Below are 17,254 nucleotides of genomic sequence, written 5' to 3'. Positions count from 1 at the left end.
TTGGTAACCAAAAAGTTGGAAAGACACCAGTTAGCACAATTATTTTGATAGAAGAGTTTACAAGCAGACTTGTGGACTTTTCCTACTTTGATTTTTTTCAGTGATAATCATTTCTTGGTCATATGTTAACAATCAAGTAACAGCAGCGGCTGCTAAGTGAAATGGATGATGAAGGGCAAAGCTGAAGCCCACACTCTGTCCCTCTCCTGGCAGTGCCTGGGAGGGGTGGGAAAGGGATGGGTGAGAAGGGGAACAGCCTGAGCAGCCCAGGGAGGCTCTGGGGGCATCTAATGCTGAGCACTCAGACCTGAGGGCCAGGCCGGGCTCCCAAACTATTCTGGGAATGGAAGGACTGGGGATGGGAGAAGACGTGACCTTCCTATTGTGAACTCACCCACCTCCGTCCACCTAGGCATGAGCTTAAGAAAAAAGAAAAATAGACTTGAAATCCAGTCTCCATGAGCTCTCCCAGGATCTGCGGCCTCCTCTACCTGTACCCTAATTTCCCCGCCTGTTCTGCTTTCAGAGGTTTAAGCCAGGCCCGAACCCCCCACTCCTCCAACCTCCAAATGAGTACAACGGAATGAGTTTGAGTGAAAAATCCACTTTAATAATCCAGCTTCAGCTCAGCTGAGAACTTCCCCTCTCACGTGTGAGAGAAGTCTCTCTAAGAGGTCTCAGTCTACCAGGAGGTTACGGCTCAGAGAAGGGAACAGCTCAAAGAAGCCCTAAAAGAGAAAGCAACATGGGATTTGGGGTTAGTGGAGACCAGGTGGGGGGTGCCTCACCGCTCACTGTCCACCAACATGGCCCAGCAAGAGAGGAAGGTGTAGTTGCTTCACCCACACTTGATTGCTGTCAAAGTCTTCTCATCCCCAATCTCCTCTCCAACCTTTCATTATCCTCTGGGGGCTGACGAGGGCCCCTGAGCCTTGAGAAGAAGGGGGACCCTTCTTTTCCTACATGGCAGCATAAGACAACCAGCCCCATGCACAGGCTGATGGTGCCCCAGGACTGATCCGGGTACCAGACAGGGAGGGAGCCTGGCTCCCACAGTGACGGGGGAGGGGGTTCAGTCACCTTAAAGAGAGTGAGGGTCTGGAGTACTCCTGTGGTGCAGGCTGTCTCCCGGATGGAATGCATGGCCAGCTGGGGGCTGCCTAAATCCAGCACCCGCAGACCTAGCCGAGAAGCCAAGATAGGTCCAATAGTGGTGCCGCAGGGTGAGTCATTCCGGACCATGAGATCCTGCCGAGAGGAAGAGCCGTTCACGAGCAGCATGTAACACCTCTTTCTTAAGACCCAGGAGGAAGTCACCTCAGAACTGAGGGGCTGAAAGGAGCCTGGTACATCGTCCACTCCAACCTCGCCAAAGAGTGGATGTGACCGACGTAAAATCACAAGGCTGACACTAAGGCAGGCCCAAAGGACAGGATATTCTGAACTGGTCCCATTCTCTCCATCTGCACCACCACCAACTCAGTTCCAGCTACCTCATACTGCCTTTCACACAATCCATTCCCCACACGGTGGGCAGGGGGACTGGAAATATATATGTACCCTTTATGTCACCTTGCTTCATAACATGCACTCCCCACCCCACCCACATACAAAGAAAAGTCACTCAATAATCTTAATAGTTTTAAAATTATAGCTATGGGCAGTTTTAAACTACTTGATTTGTATTCTCGGACGGTAAAGCGTCTGTCTGCAATTCAGGAGACCTGGGTTCGACCCCTGGGTTGGGAAGATCCCCCGGAGAAGGAAATGGCAGCCCACTCCAGTATTCTTGCCTGGGAAATCCCATGGATGGCGGAGCCTGGTAGGCTACAGTCCATGGGGTCGCAAAGAGTAGGACATGACTGAGCGACTTCACTTTCACTTTCAAACAAAAGTAAATATATGATGGTAAATATACCATCATGAAACGATGGGAGACATCAAGATTTTCCACATAAAAGAAAATTACAAAACCAAGTAAAATAAGTAGTAACTGTTACTCTTTTTTAAAAAATGAGAATCGCAGTATTAACTCATGATTTTTAAAATATGTACATTTTTTCCTAGCTGTGTCCTTAGAAATGACCCCAAAGCATTCCTCCCCCCTGCCCCCACAATAACAATGAACACTCATGATGCCAGACTAGCCTCTGACATCAATATCCATCAAAAGCCACCAAGTCTGGAGAGAGAAATGAGCAAGATGAGCCTGAAATTTCCTCTTGGGCCAAAAAGCAAGACAACTACCCAGAGTCATGACAAAGAACACAGGAGTTACGTGGAAAGGACTCCCGCTGGTCAAAGTCATGACAATTTGAGCATGAAATGACACAACCATGTGGACCAGATCCACAATGAACCAACGGAAATCTACGATTCTAAATATATAATGATCATCAAAAAGAGAACCTCTTATTTGTTAGCATTTGAGGCAGCCATTAAAATACTTCACCTTGAAAACTGGTTATTAACGGGAACAATAAGTATTTGTCCTGACTTTCCAGGAGGAACCATATTTCACAATAAGCAAATGGCCCTACTGGATGGGAGAAAGTTCTGCTTCACAGAAGAATGATAGCTAAAAATGTAAAAGGAATTAAAAAATGGATGGGGCATTTTTTCTGTAAACACTAATGAAATTATGGATTTAGGCAAGGATTATCAATTGGGGTTAAAACTCAGCACTTGTCTGATGGGAAGCTCATCACTTGTACAGTCAAAGGAGGAATACCTCCACATGATGGAGGGACTGAGGGCAGCCCTCCCAGTCTGCTAGTCAATTTTATTATCACTAAGGGTGAATCACCCAGATAGTATGTGGATGATGCAATATGAAGGACACACCTGTCACGATGTCTTCTGGCCAAAAACGTTTAACCTGAATCCATCAAGCCTTTAGATATGAATTCTAGATTACAGGAAATACATGGGCCAGAGGCTTAAACTCAACGACACCATGAGAAAGCAACCAGGAAAATCCAAAAAGGAAGAAGACATCACATGGTTTGATGAGCCTGGTTTCTTCAATAAGTCAATGTTATTTAAAAAAGAAGAACAATGACAACAAAAGTAGGTGGGGCAGCTGTGCTAGATAAACAACCAGATATAACACATGGTCCTGAACTGGAAACCAAAGTGGGACAAACTGTAAAGAATGTTTTGGGGATAACTGAAAATGATCTGTGTATGAAATGAGACATAAATGTACTGAAACTAAAATTTTCTGAAATAGAAAGATGGAGAATACTGAGTGAAAAGAGGAAACAAAAGATATATCCAAGATGATTTCATTTTTTAACAAAATGTGTGCTAAGTATATATATACACAGAAAAAAATCTGGAAGGGTACGTACAAATCTCTCTGGATTAATGTTTTATTTTCTCATTTCCATTTATATTTTCTAAAGCACACATGCCCTGCTTCTGCTGTAAGCTGTTAAGGAGAAATCCCCCAATGTCCTCCTACTGCCTTAGCAAAAGATCCAAACACCCTTCCTGCCTAGGAGGCCCTGCAAGACTGGCTCCTCCCCCTCGTGCTCTCGGCCTGGCTCTACCACTGCGGCTCTGGCTGCTCCTAATGGACCAAGATCACTCCTGCCCACTGGGGGCTTTGGCCTTGGGGCTTCCCTGGTGGCTCAGACAATAAAGAATCTGCCTGCAATGTAGGAGACTCAGGTTCCATCCCTGGGTCAGAAAGATCCCCTGGAGAAGGAAATGGCAAGCCACTCCAGTATTCTTGCCTGGAGAATTCCATGGACAGCGGAGCCTGGCAGGCTATAGTCCATAGGGTCACAAAGACTTGGACATGACGGCGTGACTAATGCCCCTCGGGCATGGATGCTATTTGCTCATAGCAGCCTCATTCTCAATGCTTAGGTCTCAGCTCAAATGTCACCTCCTCAGAGAGGCCTTATTGAGAATGGAACAACTCAGCTCTACAGTTGAGTAGAACTGCACCCCGACACAGTGTGAGGTGGGGGAAGCTACAGGGGCAGAGAGAGCCCTAGGCTGGAGTTCAGGATGCCAGGGTCCTAGTCCTGACTTATCAGGACCTCCCTGCTATGTCTATCACCGGACCACCTGGGCTCCAGCCCTTGAAACATATATTATCCTAACATAGATCTTAATCATTGCATACTTTTCCCTCCCTCCCTCTCTCTCTGACTAGATGGACCGTTGCCAAGGCAAGAATGACAATGAGTTCCAGGTTTCCTGGCCCTGAACTTCTTTTACGGAAGCCCCCAGGGTGTGTAAGAGAGACATAGGGAGCTGGAGGTGCTGGGGAGAAAAATGGTAGGGCTAAGTCTCTATGTGCCATGAGGACACTGCACCTTTAATCCCATTTTCCAGGAGTGGAAACAAAATCAAGAGAAATTAGGAGAAGAGTCCAGGGTCACAGGACTAGCGTCCCGTCAGAACCAGAACTGTTCCTGGCTCTGCCTATATCCAACCCCACCGCTCCTCACTTGACCAGAACCCTCCTCCTCTAAAGACTGTCTACCAGGCCCCCCTTACTGGGGACCATCTGCCTGTGCCCCCCACCCCACCTTCCCAGGCAGGGTCCACCCTCACCTGCAGGGGCACCCCGACACTGCTGGCCACCTCTCGGATCAGGGCCTCCGAAACCGCATTCGAGGCATAGCGTTGCTTGCTGTTTACCTTGATCACAGGGCCCTGGGGAGAGAGAAGTCAAGAGGGAAGCAGAGATGTCTGATATGTCCAGAGGGAACAGGACGGGGCCTGGAACCAGCCAGGCCTCCAAATCTGGGAGGAGAAGCAGGAGCGCCTCACCTTGTGGAATAAGGGCCTGTGGTTCTCCTCATGCTTGTCCCTGTAAGAGACCAAGAAAGGCCAGGGATGGCCAACAGCAGCTGTCAACACCCACCACTCGCTCACGCAGACATCAGTAATACAGCATTCTTTCCCACCCAGCCTGCAGGACCTCAGAGTCAAGCTAAACACAGGGCTCCAGGCAGCCTCTTGCAATGAGGGGAAGTAAGCCTGTAGACAGAGCCTATTTGGATGGGTTAGGCATGACGTGACTTTGACCAAGTCAGGCTACAGAACAGTCAAAAGGAAGTCCCCACGGAACCTGCTGGCAGAATGAGGAGGAAGGGGAAGGGGAGAGGCGGAGCCGCAAGCCCAGGGCTGAGCCTGGAGGCAGGTCACAGCCCAGCCTCCGGCCGTGTGGGGCCTGTGTGCCCGGTGCAGGAGGCTCACAGGTAGTTGGGATGCACGGCATGGGCCATGTCTGCGCTGATCATGTAGGACTTGGGGATGGCTTCCTCGAAGGCCGTCAGGTGCTGGGGCGAAGCCGAGATCCGCCGCAGCACCAGCTCCGTCAGCAGCGACTGTGCGCCCTGAGCGCTCTCCGACCCCACCTGGTGACGACAGAGGCCCGGCTCTGGGGTTCTCATCTGGGGGGCTGGAGCTGGCGGCCAGGAAGAGGGGCCCACTGCCTCTCTCTGGCTCAGAACCCCCACTGAATCAGTGGGTGGGAATGTTGACTGTTATCAGCCACTTCCCCAACCCTATACCACCGAAAAGCTGATGGTGAGCTGGGGCCACGGTCTAATGCTTGGCCATCTCTGGGGCAGAAAGAGAACTGTCCAGTCCACTTCCATTCCTGGCTGGCCTTCCTTCTCCCCTGACCATCTGGGGTTCAGCCCAGGTGCCCCATCTCCCTGGTCAATCTTCTTTGGTGCATGTGACAGGAGCCGCTAACCCTGACCTGTGCAGTTACAGGAAGCTGTGGAGTTGTGCAGGCGTCTCAACGGGCACCCTAACCCAAGCACGCAGGGTGAGGACCCAGCCTGCGCCGGGCCCTGGGGCTGCTAGTGTGAAAGGGCAGAGTCCCTGTCCTCCAGGAGCTCACCACGTGGCACCCAGAGACGTGGGAGGTGTCGTCATACTAGGAGCAGGTACGAGCTGAGCCAGAGGGGACACCGAGAGCTGAGGAAGCACAGGCGATGTCTGGCTCATCCCTGGAGCCTCCAGAAAAGCCCTGGCCCGTGGCAGTTGCTGGATACCACCGGCTGCGAAAGACTCCCCGGAGGAGACCCTCCCCAGAGCTCCCCACACACCTCTTCGTTGTCGTAGAGGGCGATCATGCGCACGTGCGGATCTGCCGCCAGGGAGGCAGGGGCTGAGCAGGAATCAATCAAGGCCTGTTGGGGTAGGGGGCAAAAGCATCATCCTCCCCACTCCTCCTTCCATAATTCACCCCACCAGCACCTGGGAGACTCACCTGCCCGCCTCCCGCCATCAAGGCCGGAGTGAAGCGGGCTCCAGCGGTCACCGGCCTGCATCTCTCAGGGTGGGAGGACAGGTGGGGGGCCTTTTCGATGAGATGGGGGAAAAGCTCCCTCTCCTCCCTCACAAGCCTTCCCACAGAAGAGGTAGGAGGGTGTGTAAGACGGAGGGGAAGGGCTGAGAATCCTGGCAAGTCAAAAGGACCGGACAGGTCACTGGGGTCCAAAAAGGTGACTGTGACTCCACTGAGGTGATGCGACTAGCTGGCTGGCAGCGCAAGTGGCTCTGAGCCCCAGGTCTGGCTCTGGTCTCTGCTACAGCCCAAAGCCTGTCTCTGAGAACAGGATGGGATGCAAAGGGAAGTACAGAAAGGACAATGGCAGAGCAGGGGTGAGAAGTGAGGAAGAGGGGAAGTGACCAGGGTAGAAAGAAGGTGGGGAATATCAATGCAACCACTCAATGAGATGCCAAGGCTCAAAGGCGGCTGGGTGGGCTTAAGCCAGGGCTTGCGGGGAAAGGCTAAAGGGAGGGGATGATACTGCTATACAGGATGCTAGGGTCTTTCCTTTAAAGCTAGGGTCTTTTCTTTAACTTAAAGGAGAAGCAGAACAAGTCTCTGTGAGGCCCTGAACAACCCTTCTGTCAACCTCATCCCTCCGGCCCAGAGAAGCGATGCTGAGGCTGCAGCATTTAGGCCTCTCCCCATGTTCCACCCGCATCACGGGTCTTCTCATGACCCATAGGACTCAAGGCGGTCCTCCTGCCCAGTGCTCCTGGGAGTGCCCTGGCTCCTCACCTGCAGGGCACAGAAGCAGCTGTGCAGGTTGTCCAGCCGAGGGGCAAAGATGAACTCCTCATAGGCACCACCCAGGACCTAGAGAGACAGGACAGTCATCCTGATCTGCATCCCCTCCCTGGGACTCAGCCTCTTCTCCCTGTTCCCTAGGAGCTGTGCTTGAACACATCTCCTTGGTTCCTTGCCCAACCTCTCCCAGCCTCTGGCCTAGAGCACTCAGCCCACTGTGCTGAGCTGAGCGGAGGACGAAGGGCCAGGCTGGAGCTGAGGGACAGGAGGATGCAGGCCTGCGGTTCCTGACCAGTTCCTATGGGACAGGACAAGGGACAGACCAAACAAGAAAAGGAGAAAGCCAAGGAACTAAACAGAGAAGACTAGGCGAGAAATAGATACTTAGCACATGTTCAAACATGGGCGAGCATCCAACAACATGGCCATCTCCTACGGTCAGCAACTGGGAGAGACTCAAGAACAGGCTCCAGGATCAGGGGGGTGGTGCACGTCCAGGCCTCCCATCCTCAGAGGTTTGGAGACAGCACAGGTCAAAGTGGACAGGGACCCCAATAGTGCAAACTCCTTGGGAAGTTATGGAAAGCTTACGCCCTCACCCCAGACAGCCCGAGTAGGCAGACCTGGCATGGGAAACCTGCCATTTTTGAGAAACACTGCCCTGGAAGCAGAGAGGGGTGGTATCTACTGGGAAAACAGTGAAGTCAAAGTGAAAGCCGCTCAGTCATGTCCGACTCTTTCCAACCCCATGGACTATATAGTCCATGGAATTCTCCAGGCCAGAATACTGGAGAGGGTAGCAATTCCCTTCTCCTGGGGATCTTCCCAATCCAGGGATCAAACCCAGGTCTCCCGCATTGCAGGCAGATTCTTTACCAGCTGAGCCACAAGGGATGCCCAAGAATACTGGAGTGGGTAGCTGATCCCTTCTCCAGCACATTTCCCCAACTCAGGAATCAAACCGGGGTCTCCTGCATTGCAGGCAGATTCTTTGCCAACTGAGCTATGAGGGAACACAGGGATGAGCGTAATCAGAGGACTGGCAAAAGTGATGAGCGCTTCAGGGGGAGATATGCTGGGGCGGGCTGGGATCCCAGGGTCCCCATCCATGAGTTCCTCACCGCAGGCTGAGTGTCGGCGAGACACAGTTCCATCTCCAAGATGTTCTCGGGGCTCAGCCCCAGATGGGTGCAGAGAAGGGACATGAGGACCGAATGGTGCCGCTCATCCTGCAGGGGAGGGGGGTGCTGAGAGGAGGGTCCACTCCTCGCTCTCTCCCCTTCTCCGGGAACCAGTCTCTTCCCCCCTGTGCACCCCTCCCCACGAGCAGGTAGCTCTTACTGCAGCATTGAGGGGGCCTGGCTCAGGAGTTCCCTTCTCCAGCTCTTCCTGGATGGATGTGGCAAGAATGGGGACCCTGCAGGGAGACACGTGAGGGGGGCGTGGGGGGGGCGCTGGAGGGCACAGCCAGGTGGGACGCCCTGCATCAGGACCCTGCACTCAGGCATCCCCTGATGAGGAGCTGCCCCGGTCCCTCAATTCCCAGCTCCCTCTCTGCAAAGCAGAGCTCTCAGGGTCCCTGGACATCCACTGGGTCCCTGGGGTAGGACCTGACCATGGTCACCATTAGGGAGCGGTCTCCCAGATCCCAGCAGGGCCCTTCCCATCACCCATGCCACACCCTCCCCAGCTCCAGGCCACCACCGCCTTCACCCCCATCTCACAAGTGCATCTCCATGTTGGGCCCGAAGTTCTCATTGACATTTCTCTGCAGATGGATGGCCAGGTGCGGGATGCGAAGAATGGGCCTGTCCACGTGCACCAGCCGCTGCTCCAGCCGGCCTGAGGTAGGGCACTGTGGCCAAACAGGCAGGGTCAGCCCAGGCGGGGGCCCCTGCATCCGCAGCTGGTTAAATCCCCCGCTTCGCCCAGACTAACCAGGGTGGTCCTCTGACCGGGGCTGCCCCTTCCCCCCTTCCCTGGGGGGCTCTCCGCAGGTTTCCTGAAGGGAAGTGACAGCCTTCAGGCAGCTGAAGCTCAGGGCCTCCCAGATCCAACCCCAAGCCCCACCTTGACAATGACACGTCCAGCCAAGGTCAGGTCACGGTCAAACCAGGTGCTCCAGATCCCACCACCGTAGGTCTCCACACCAACCTGCTGGAAGCCCACCTGGCTGCGGCGAGAGCGCCGTTTCACCTGAGTGGGACAGTGGGGAACAAGAATTCAGAAAAGGCCAGGTGGCATGATTTGGCACTGAGAGGACGGGTAGTGTGACACAGAGGGCCCCAAATGTGGAAGAAGGAGCTGACAAGTCTTCCTCTCTGCACACCCCCTGATGCCTCCTCTCCCCCAGGCAGCCCCACTTCCTTACCCGGAGGCAGGGGCTGTCCGTGTGGGCCCCAATGAGGCTGAAACCATTGCCGGGAACGTACTGGCCCCCCACAGCAAATGCGATGATGGTGGAGGAGTTCCTGGTCAGGAAGTACTGGGGTGGGGGTTTAGAGCTGGATTAGCCAGAGCACAGGACTTCGAGCCCCAGCCCAGGTTCCTACCTCTCCGCCCCTACTCCACCCCAGTACCTTGCTCTCCGGCTTGATATCCCAGCTCTCCGTCTCCTTGAGTTCATGGAAGCCGGCTTGGAGGAGGCGGCTGCGGCACTCGGCCACCGCTGTAGGGAAAGAACCCTCTCACGGTTGATGGAAGCCGGGAGAAGGCACACCGGCTCCCTACCCTCCCCCTGCCCTGGACACTCACCGTGGAAAGGAGAAGGGCTCCGGTTGACGAACTTGAGCAGTTCCCGGGCCGCGGCCTGCACCGCCTCTTTGCGGGCCCTGCCGCTCATGGCCACCTAGGAAACGGGGGGCGCTCATACGCCTACGAGGTCTAGGACCCCTGACCCATCTCGGCTTCGGGAACCTCCCCAGCCAATCCCCACCAAGGAAGGCTCGCAGGCTCAGACATCGGCTTCCGCCCCTTTCCCTACACCAAGAGACGCAGGCTCCAACCCACCGGGAAGTATCACAAGCCTCCCGCTGCGCTCCGGGCCCAGCTGGTCCCAGACGGCCCGTCCCCTAATCCAAGTTTCAGTCCGGCCCCCAAGTCCAGCCCCACGTGACCGACCAGCTGGAAATCCCGGTCAGTTCCCAAACTCTGAGCTCGCAATCAGAGGCCCATAACTCTGAGCCGGCCCGTACACCACGTGCGCGACCCCACCCCGGAACCAAAGCCCTGTCCCCTAGGGAACACCCCACCTGGGTCTCACCCCTGAACAGCCTGGGAAGGTAAAGTCACTTGGGATCAGACGTTCGGTTTCGTTTAGGGTTGTGGGGGAGCCCCCTACATCAGCAAGCGCGCTGCTGAGCTTGGCCCCGAGCGGCCACCTGGCCGGATCTAGGATCGAAGTTCGTCCGGGACGAACAGAGGCCACCTGGCCGGATCTAGGATCGAAGTTCGTCCGGGACAAACAGAGGCCACCTACCTGCATGGCCTTACGTGTGGGCCTGCGTCCCGTTGCCCGGCCCCTGCGCACAGCCCGCCCAGACTCCAGCCGCTACAGCCCCGCCCCGGCCCCGCGGCTCGCCCCGCCCCGCCCTCCGCCCCTTCTACGAGGGTGGCGGGCGCCCTCTGCCGACCCGGAGGTGCTAGGACCTCCTGGAACCTCCTGCCCAGATTCTTTCACCCTGACTCCCAAGTTAGGGAGTCCAAAAGAAAACGCCTCCGCCAGCTTACCTGGTCACCTGGGTGTTGTGCAAAGTGCTCTCTCTCTCCACAGGCACTCTGGTGATAATAAAAGCAACATGGTTAATGTTCATGAGCATTGACGATAAGTTTTAGCTTTATAATAAAACTGAATGCGCTAGGTAGTTTAATCTTCATTGCCCTTTCAACTTTATATCTTTACTGTCCCTGGTCAGGGACCTAGATCTCGAAAGCAGCTGTGAAGGAAAAAAAAAAGACAGAAAAAGACAAACTCCATATATTCTTGGAGGCAATTCCAATATTCCTATATCAAGAGTGGTAAGTAGCAATTTTTAAAACCCAGGAACACATTTGGTCATAATGGCCATCATTTTAAAATCTACAGTCAGTGCTGCAGAGGGTGTGGAGAAAAGGGAATCCTCTTACACTGTTGGTGGGAATGTAAATTGGTCTATCCGCGAGGGAGAACAGTATGGAGGTTCCTTAGAAAACTAAAAGTAGAGCTAACATATGGTATATGCCCAGCAATCCCACTCTTGGGCATATATCTGGAGAAAATCATATTTCAAAAGATACATGTGACTTCCCTGGGGCTTCAGTGGTTAACCAAACTCTGCCTTCCAATGCAATGGATGTGGTTTTGACCCCCCACATGTTGCAGACAACTAAGCCTGCGCCACTACTCAGCAACAAAAAGATTCCACATGCCGCAACTAAGACCTGGCACAGCCAAATCAGTATTTTAAAAAAAGAGAGAGAGAAAAGATACATGCATCCCAATGTTCACTGCAGCCCTATTTCCCAATAGCTGGGACATGGGTGCTACCTAAATGTCCATCGATGGATAAAGAAAATGGATAAAGAAGATGTGGTACGTAAATCCAATGGAATATTACCCAGTCATTAAAAAACCAATAATATAATGCCATTTGCAATGAGAAGGATGGACCCGGAGATTGTCGTACTTAGTGAGTTAAGACAGAGAAAGACAAATATATGATATCACTTATATGTGGAATCTAAAAATATGCTACAAATCGACTTACAAAACAGAACTAGAGTCACAAATGTAGAAAACAAACTTATGGTTCCCAAGAAGGAAGGAGGGGAGGGATAAGTTCAGAGATTGGGATTGACATATAAACACTGCTGAAACACTACTGTATACAAAATAGATAATAAGCACCTACTGTATAGCACAGGGAACTCTACTCTGTACTCTGTAATGATCTATATGGGAAAAGAATCTTAAAAAGGAGTGTACATATGTATATGTATGACTGATTCACTTTGCTGTGCAGCAGAAAGTAACAACATTGTAAACTATACTCCAATTTTTATTGGAATATAGTTAATATTTAAAAAAAAAACAAACCAAGGTGCTTGCCTAGCCATTGATTCTGATCAGGACTCTTGGTGGTCCCTAGGTTCAACACAGGGGCAAGTTACCAGGGGTGTTATAAACATTCCAGGCATTACAGGTTGATGGAGCAATCTGCTTTTTATGTACTGGAGTAGGAATGTCAAGGGAGTGAGGAGTACTTGGAAAGATCTTGCGGCCCTCAATTCAAAGGAATAGATATTGCAATGTCGTATTCAGGAATATGGGCTTCCCTGGTTGCTCAGCTGGTAAAGAATCCACCTGCAATGCAGGAGACCATGGTTCAATTCCTGGGTTGGGAAGACTCCCCTGGAGCAGGGCATGGCAACCCACTCCAGTATTCTTGCCTGGAGAATCCCCATGGACAGAGGAGCCTGGCGGGCTACAGTCCATGGGGTTGCAAAGAGTCAGACCCAACAGAGCGACTCAGCACATCCAGGAATATACACACTAGGTGATGGGTTAAATTCATGGCGTTCCCTCATCATTCCCTGGAATGCCATTATGTATAAAAATTCACTGCTGAGTGGGACATGAAGAGAACATTCTTGCTCTCTGAGGAGCCAGAGGCTGGCTATTGGTGAAGGAACACATTCAAGGACAGTAACAAGAGCAAAAACAGGAATGCAAACAGGGTAAGGGAGGGAGACTTAGCTCAGAACTCTTTAATGTTCTGATCACAAAGAACAGTACTTGTTCCCAACAACTGCAAATCAACTATACTTGAATAAAAAATAAATAAATAAAACAATTCAAATAAAAAGTAAAATGTATCATTTTTTTTAAAAAAGTACACATTAATGTGAGCAATTCAAATATCAATAAAATGCAAAACTTAAAAAGTGAAAGTAAATGTTTGAAAAACTGAACATCCAGTCTTAATAAAAACAAAACCAGAGGATTCCCTAGCGGTCCAGTGGTTAGGACTCTACACTTTCACTGCCAAGAGTGCAGGTTCAAGCACTGCCCCCCCCCAAAAAAAGAACCACCAAAAAACCAAACAAAAAACAAAACCAAAATCCTCTTAAGAAACGAGAAGAGAAAGGATAAATGCTGTTTTCCAGAAATCTACAGCAGACATTAGTGGGGAAATACAGAAGTATCCCTGTTCAAATCAGAAGTTGATGAGCTGTTATCACTGGTAATCAATGTGGATCTGAAGTCAGAGCCAGTGCCAGAAAACAATTTTATATGTAAAAGCACAATCTGTCCCTATTTGTGGGTTATATAATTACCAAGGACTTCCCTTGTGACTCAGCTTGTAAAGAATCCATCTGCAACACGGGAGGATTTTGCTTTGATCCCTGGGTTGGGAAGATCCCCAGGAGAAGGGAATGGTACCCACTCAAGTATTCTGGCCTGGAGAATTCTATGGACTGTATGGGGTTGCAAAAGTAGGACAGGACTGAGCAACTTCCACTTTCACTTTCATAATTACCAAGACAATAAACTGACCGAGCTGTTAGAACTGGAAGAAGGGGTGGCCTGATTTGAAAAATCCTGTACAATAATCAAACAGAAAATAAAAATAACAGATCATAAAAAGGTCCTATTTACCAGAACAAGAGAAACTGTTAAATTACTAGGAATGAGCATCTGTGTGACCCAATCTCAAGTAGCCAGGGAAATGCATGTTAAAAGTGAGGTAACATTTTTGATTTGTCAGATTAGCAAAAATGAAAAAGATTGGTAATATCAAATGCAGGAGAAAGTCTGGGGTCATGTATGTCTTTCTACCCAATTCTGTGATATAAACACTCCCTATGGCTGATTCTAGACTGCCAACATGAACTGAAAGTGGAGTTGAGAAGGAATTTGGAAAAGCAAACCATTGTGTAGATTTCTACCAAACGGATGCAAATAGACACAAATAACCTCAGGAACATAGATTTGTAGTTAAGAAAATGATGATTTTTGAGTATTTATAATCTCTGTTTTAATATAATTTATTTGGTTGTAAATTTATACAATTTGATTTTTAATGATTGCTGTGTTTAACAATAGGATCACAAAATTCCTAGAAATTTGACGGTCAGTTCTTATGAGCTGGTCCAAGCTGACTCTAACACACCACTTCACCCATACTCTAAACCTCTGTTCTGCAAGGTGTGATTGGTTGACCTGGGAATTTTTCAGAAATTCAGAATCTCAGGGCTTACCCCAGATCTACCAAATCAGAGCTGCATGTTAACGAGACCCCTAGATGATTTGTATTCACGTTAAAGTTTGAGACACAGTGTTTCAGAGTACCTTGTGGCACTAAGAAAAAATGTGAGGTCAATCTTTATATATGATGATAGGGAAAAAAATGCCAAATATACTGTTGAGGGAGGAAAAGAGCAGTTTCCAGAATAATGTTTATAGGACAAGAATATTTTGGTAAAACTCACACAATGAGCTAAATTTCTAGATTTTACATAAATATGTATGTAAATTCATGGCAATGTGTTTGGAAGGAGAGTGGCCATCTCTGGATAAGGAAATGGCATTGGGTGCGAAGTGAAGGTTAAGAAGGGACCTCATTTATCCAAAAAATGTCTCAGAATCACTCTTGACTTCAGTCTCAAGAAAATCTTCCCCACCAGCTCTTATCTGGTGTTTACAGTGCTACCGTTTATTATTTATCTTTTTGGTTGAACAACTATTAGAGTGCAAATGCCTGTGTGTTAACACAGCAATCTGTTACACATTTCAGTGTGAGTTGATTTGATATGTGTGTCCTTTCTGATCAGTTTATAAGAGACGATTCCTAAGTAGTAATTTGTCACATAATACATTTGGGATAGAAACCAAAGCAATGCTGTAGGGAGAAGGCATTTAGAGTGTGTGTGTGTGTGTGTGTGTGTCCTGCCCTGTCTGCTAAAATGGATGCAGTGAGAAGCCAAATGATCTCCTGATGCTGAGACAGCAATGGGCACCTCATAGCTGGTAGATATCTCAGTTGTTTAACTAAGGAAATAATTCACTTCTGGGTCTTGCATTCAGTTCAGTCGCTCAGTTGTGTCCGACTCTTTGTGACCCCATGAACCACAGCACGCCAGGCCTCCCTGTCCCTCACCAACTTCCGGAGTTCACTCAAACTCATGTCCATCGAGTCGGTGATGCCATCCAGCCATCTCATTCTCTGTCGTCCCCTTCTCCTCCTACCCCCAATCCTTCCCAGCATCAGAGTCTTTTCCAGTGAGTCAACTTGTTGCATGAGGTGGCCAAAGTATTGGAGTTTCAGCTTTAGCATAAGTCCTTCCAATGAACACCCAGGATTGATCTCTTCTAGAATGGACTGGTTGGATTTCCTTGCAGTCCAAGGGACTCTCAAGAGTCTTCTCCAACACCACAGTTCAAAAGCATCAATTCTTCGGCAATCAGCTTTCTTCACAGTCCAACTCTCACATCCATACATGACCACAGGAAAAACCATAGCCTTGACTAAACGGACTTTGGTTGGCATCTTGCATAACACAGTACAATTTGTTCTCTTACATTGTTGTTGGACGGGCACTTAAGTTTCCAATACGTGTTTTCTGCTCAAGTCCTGTTTTCTGAGCAAGACTCAGCTGTGTAAGAACTACAAATCCCAGAGTGCCTGGAGGAGAGTTGCTCAGGCAAGATTATAATTTTCAACCAAGGTTGCAGGAGGGAGGTTTGAAAAAGCATTTTGTTTAGTTAAAAAGAATGAAGTGCCTGTACAGGTACAATTTCCAAGATATGTTATTAAGTGAAAAAACAAGTGGTGCAGAATAGCAGTTATGGTATACTGTCATTCATGTGTATAAATATACAACTCCATATTCTTATATGTTTGAGACATGTCAGGAAACACAAAAAATGTTAACTGACTCTGGGAAGGAGAAAAGTGATAGCTGAGAGTTGAGGGTAGAGGGATACTTCCTTTATCCTATGAAAAGGATTCCTATAAATCCTTTTGCAGTTTTTGAATCTTGTTCTATGTGTGTACATAGTAAAGCTTTTAAAAAGTAAATAAGAAGAAGTGTTTTTTTAAAAAACTAAAACTGAAACTAAAAAGTAACAGGTGGCAAAATAATCTTTGAGTACTTTCTGTGCCTAAATCTTTGTTGTCTTCTGCACCGTGATTGAGCTGGTAAGCATTTGTTGGTTAGGGTTTAACCCTACAGCTTTCAGTTTAAAAAAGCCCCACTTGGGGCTTCCCTGGTGATCCAGTGGCCAAGACTGTGCACTCTCAATGCAGAGGGCCTGGATTCGACCCCTGATCAAGGAACTAGATCTCACATGTCACAATTAAAGAGTTCCCAGGTCCAACTAAAGATCCCGCATCCCACAACAGAGACTGGATTCCACGTGGTGCAACTAGGACCTGGCACAGTGTAATAAATGAATAAATATTTTTTAAAATAAAAAATGCCCCCCCAAAGCTGTATTACCCTCTGATATGGAAATTGTTGTGTTTTGATACTGATATTTTAAACAAAAAATAAATTGGGAATGAGACGGGAAAACCTTCAGAAAAATGTTCTCACCTCTGTTAATTCCTCACCCTCACAGGAGCGAAAAACTGTTGATCCCTGTTCCTCACTCCCCTCCTCTTCACTCGCCTCCAACTCAGTACAACTCATCTGCTCCATCTCTGTAATCACTCCCTTGCACACGCCTCCAGTCCTTGGCTCACTCTAGATTTGCTTTCTTGCCTGGCGAAAACCCTGACTGACTCAGCCAGCTCCCCATGCCTCATGTTTGCACCTGGCACATAGTAGATGAACAATGAATATTCATTAGGTGAATTAATTTTCTTTTTTTTCTCTGCACTGTGTGGCTTGTGGGATCTTAGTTCCCTGACCAAGGATTGAACCCGGGCGCCAGGAGTGAAAGTGTGGAGTCTTAACCACTGGATATTGATAACTGTGTGCATGCTCAGTTGTGCCTGACTCTCTTCAACCCCATGGGCTGTAGCCTGCCAGGCTCCTCTGTCCATGGAATTCTCCAGGCAAGAATACTCGTGTGGGTTGCCGTTCCCTTCTCCAGGGAATCTTCCTGACGCAGAGATCAAACCCTCGTCTTTTGCGTCTCCTGCAATGGCTGGTGGATTCTTTACTAACTGCACCACCTGGAAAGCCCCTTAACCACTGGACTGTTGGGGAATA

At 49.5% G+C, this 17,254-nt stretch overlaps 1 protein-coding gene across 3 annotated transcripts; it reads right to left on the bottom strand.

Annotated features, from left to right (window-relative positions):
• Nucleotides 1-571: 571 nt before the first annotated feature.
• DNPEP (aspartyl aminopeptidase) lies at nt 572-10,630 on the bottom strand. Of its 3 annotated transcripts, none has more exons than XM_055398364.2 (15): nt 10,536-10,630; nt 9,812-9,905; nt 9,637-9,725; nt 9,429-9,542; nt 9,128-9,253; nt 8,782-8,912; nt 8,399-8,474; nt 8,179-8,286; nt 7,049-7,126; nt 6,084-6,167; nt 5,221-5,381; nt 4,792-4,831; nt 4,573-4,674; nt 1,081-1,248; nt 572-728 (listed from the first exon to the last, which is right to left on the bottom strand). In XM_055398364.2, the coding sequence occupies exons 1-15, from the start codon at nt 10,539-10,541 to the stop codon at nt 678-680; spliced, it is 1,428 nt and encodes a 475-aa protein (XP_055254339.1). In that variant the 5' UTR covers nt 10,542-10,630; the 3' UTR covers nt 572-677. The 3 variants fall into 3 exon arrangements, with proteins under 3 accessions (XP_055254339.1, XP_055254341.1, XP_055254340.1); XM_055398366.2 differs by lacking the exon at nt 10,536-10,630 and adding an exon at nt 10,320-10,450; XM_055398365.2 differs by lacking the exon at nt 10,536-10,630 and adding an exon at nt 10,309-10,436.
• Nucleotides 10,631-17,254: the final 6,624 nt, after the last annotated feature.

The sequence above is a fragment of the Moschus berezovskii genome, chromosome 2 (genome assembly GCF_049115385.1).
Source record: "Moschus berezovskii isolate FMDL1 chromosome 2, NW_MosBer_1.0, whole genome shotgun sequence".
NCBI lineage: Eukaryota > Metazoa > Chordata > Mammalia > Artiodactyla > Moschidae > Moschus > Moschus berezovskii.
This window is presented reverse-complemented; position numbering and strand designations above follow the sequence as displayed.

Coding starts and splice junctions, on each gene's coding strand:
- DNPEP (XM_055398364.2), bottom strand. Junction 9,726..9,811: donor GAGCCCTTCTCCTTTCCACG/GTGAGTGTCCAG, acceptor CTTTCCCTACAG/CGGTGGCCGAGTGCCGCAGC. Junction 4,832..5,220: donor GCCGTGCATCCCAACTACCT/GTGAGCCTCCTG, acceptor GGTCTCTTACAG/GGACAAGCATGAGGAGAACC.